We start from the raw sequence: 2,786 nt of genomic DNA, 5'->3' as shown, positions 1-2,786 counted from the left end.
ACACTTTGTTGATATGACCTGCTACGTCACAATCGGGATAGGCAACCGACGATACGGATTCGGCGTTTTTGGCGGAAAATATCTGATTTGAATTTGAATTAGCTTGAAAATTATTATGGAGCTTTCGCCATAACTACTTTCCATATATCAGCATTAAAAAAAAAGTGAAAACACCCTATTGTTTGAACAATTATATCCTAGATTGGTGATTTACATCGCTTTAATAGGAGATTGCCGATAGAAACGCAGTAGAATGTTGCGAGGTTTAATGCGATTTTATTCACAGAACTTTTTTGCGAAGCAGCCCCAAATCCGACGCCGAAGGAAAGATGAGATCCCCAACAGTTCTCTTCGGCAAGCAGCTGTTCAGCCCGCGCAGCAAAAAGGCGAAAAGCTCCAGCGCTCTGAATGTCCGCAGGTCTGTGTTTGGCCAGTTTTATCATCTGCTTTTTGAAGTGCTCAACAGAGATTTTTAAGTTCCTCCATCGAATAGAGCATTTTTTTTAAGGTTCAGCAGTGATGGTGTTTTCAACTCGCAAACGCTGGTGACTGAAAGAAGCGCAAGCATTGGAAGGAGGCTGAGCAAAGACGCCTCTGCGTTCTTGAGCAGCTCGCCCCCCGACATCAACAGTCGAAGATCCAGCTATTTGGACATTATCAGCACCGGCAGCAAACTATCAGGTGAAACGGAGTTTCAGAAAATATTCAGAGTGTTTCTGCCTCAACAATAGAGAACTTATCTACAATTCAGAGTGTTTTTTGTGCAAACCATTCAATTCCAAGTCGGAGTTCGATAACAGAATTTACCCCTGCAAAAGTTTCCATAAGTGATCCATAACACAAAAAGCTGAGGGAAATTCAATTAGACTTTTCCCCATTGGGGCTGTTGTTGTCTGGCAGGGCACTTGATCTATGGACTCACCTTTAACATTTGATTTTCCTTTTAGGAAAAAGCCCGATACTTTCAATCGAGAACATTTCGGACTGTGGCTCGACCAGATCGGCCGAACCGATGCGGAAACTTTCAGACTGCGAAAGTATCGGCAAAAAACTGGCCACTTTGCCAAAGTATCAGGGATCGTTCGATAAAACCAAACTGCAGCCGCAATACAGTCTGAATATGGGCAGAAGCGACGAAACGTTGACGAGCATGGAAAAATCGCCAGTAGCGGCAGCGAATAGTTTCGACAAATTGGATCAGAAGAGCAACTTTTCAGACGACGAAATTGCTCGAAGAAATCGGGATACGATTAGTCAGTTGCAGGTAGGAGCGGTTTTTTTGGGAAAAAAGCTGGGCAATTTTTCGGGACGACCTGAAAGTCCGAAAAACATTTTGTCTAAATTCAGTTCCAGCTGAAGAAAACGGCGAAAAAACAGAGAAGCGTAGACGGATCGAGATCAGTGCTGAGCCCAAATCCGCAAATTCGCATTCAAGTCGAGGACACTGATCGTATCGAACGTCCAAAACCCAAGAGAAATCCTCCTTTGAAAGCCAGCAGGAATAAACTCAGGTAACTAATTTAGCGAGTTTTCTCCAAGTTTACTGATTGGATTGTGCCAGGCACCGAAGCTTGGGCGATCCGACCCAAAGCCCCTCCTGCCAGCTTGAGCAGACGAGGAAGAGCAGATTGCACGAACCTTCTAGATCGCTAGACAGCGGCACGTCATCCTCCTCCCATTCTAGGCCCAGATCTAGATCTAGATCCAGACATCTGGAAGAGGACGACCTGCCGCCAGCGCCCCCTCCTCCGAAATGTTCACCTCGGAACTCCGTTGGTATGTAATAGTCTAACCGTGTTAGCGCAGTTTTAGCTCAATGATTGGTTTTGTGGTGAAAAGTGTAATTTTTCAGATTTTAGCGCTCGGGACGTTAAAGAGCCGACATAATGGTAAAACAGTAGACCCTGCTCTATAGCCCCTTTTAGTGTTTTACCCTCCATAACTGTTCAGCTGTTTCTTCACCAATTGCTTGCTTTGCATATACAGATATACAGGGTGACCCTATGCAGTCGACTGACTCAACTTAGCAGAGGTTGAGTCTTTGAAAATTGAACATGTGCAGGGCATTTACCTAAATATCTAGCAAATAGTTTGCGGTTAAAAACCGGAGAATGCCTTGGGACACCCTGTATGCTGGAAGCGTTTTTTCAGACACAGTCAAAAGATGTTTCCTTTGAGAGTTGATTTAACAAAAATCGCTTTTAGCGCTGTATCTGAAACATTTAAGACCCGCTCTGTCCTCTGTAAATTGGCTGCCATCCCCCCCAAAAAACTGCTCGTTTTTTTGGCATCGCTGGATAGGAAATTGAAAATTCGATTCAGTCATCACAAGTTGAGTGAGGAAATTCGAGTGGTTTTGACCCAGAAAGAGAAATTTCAACATCAGACACTTAGGTGCCAGATTGTGCCAAAATTTCATGTTTTCCCTCCCGTTTTGCCTCATTTCTCGGAAGCAACATGTGCAAGAATGCTCATTTTTCCATCATTTCAGAGAGAAATAAATGAGCTTTTCACAAAGTGAAACACCGATAAGGAAATATTGCCCGTTTTCTGAAAAAACCCTTGATTTCAAGAAATTTTAGATCTTTTAGTGGCAACATCGACTTAAACAGGACGCTGCTTTTTTCGAAGTTTCTCAGCCCCCATTTGAGCCACAAAAGTTGTTTCGGCATCGTTGGATGGAGAATTGAAAACTCGATTCAGTTATGGCAAGTTGGTTGCGGAAATTCGAGTAGTTTTCACCCAGAAAGCGAAATTTGAATATCAGACACTTAGGTGCAAAGATT

General features: G+C 43.5%; 2 protein-coding genes across 2 annotated transcripts in view; one reads left to right on the top strand and one right to left on the bottom strand.

The window, feature by feature from the left end:
- LOC109544205 overlaps window positions 1-1,776 on the top strand; it is a gene marked incomplete at its 3' end in the record, with an annotated part of 79,938 nt that extends 78,162 nt beyond the window's left edge. The window contains 5 exon segments of the mRNA XM_048666355.1: window positions 305-418; window positions 509-681; window positions 948-1,264; window positions 1,348-1,511; window positions 1,562-1,776. Of these exon segments, the coding sequence (XP_048522312.1) occupies window positions 305-418; window positions 509-681; window positions 948-1,264; window positions 1,348-1,511; window positions 1,562-1,776 (983 nt within the window).
- Window positions 1-2,786, bottom strand: part of LOC109542034 (muscle-specific protein 300 kDa) — a gene marked incomplete in the record, with an annotated part of 344,492 nt that overhangs the window by 54,796 nt on the left and 286,910 nt on the right.

The sequence above is a fragment of the Dendroctonus ponderosae genome, unplaced genomic scaffold, assembly GCF_020466585.1.
Source record: "Dendroctonus ponderosae isolate FM_Combo_2020 unplaced genomic scaffold, Dpon_F_20191213v2 Dpon_F_20191213_5, whole genome shotgun sequence".
Classification (NCBI taxonomy): Eukaryota; Metazoa; Arthropoda; class Insecta; order Coleoptera; family Curculionidae; genus Dendroctonus; species Dendroctonus ponderosae.
Note: the sequence above shows the minus strand (reverse complement) of the source record. Positions and strands in the feature narration are given on the sequence as shown.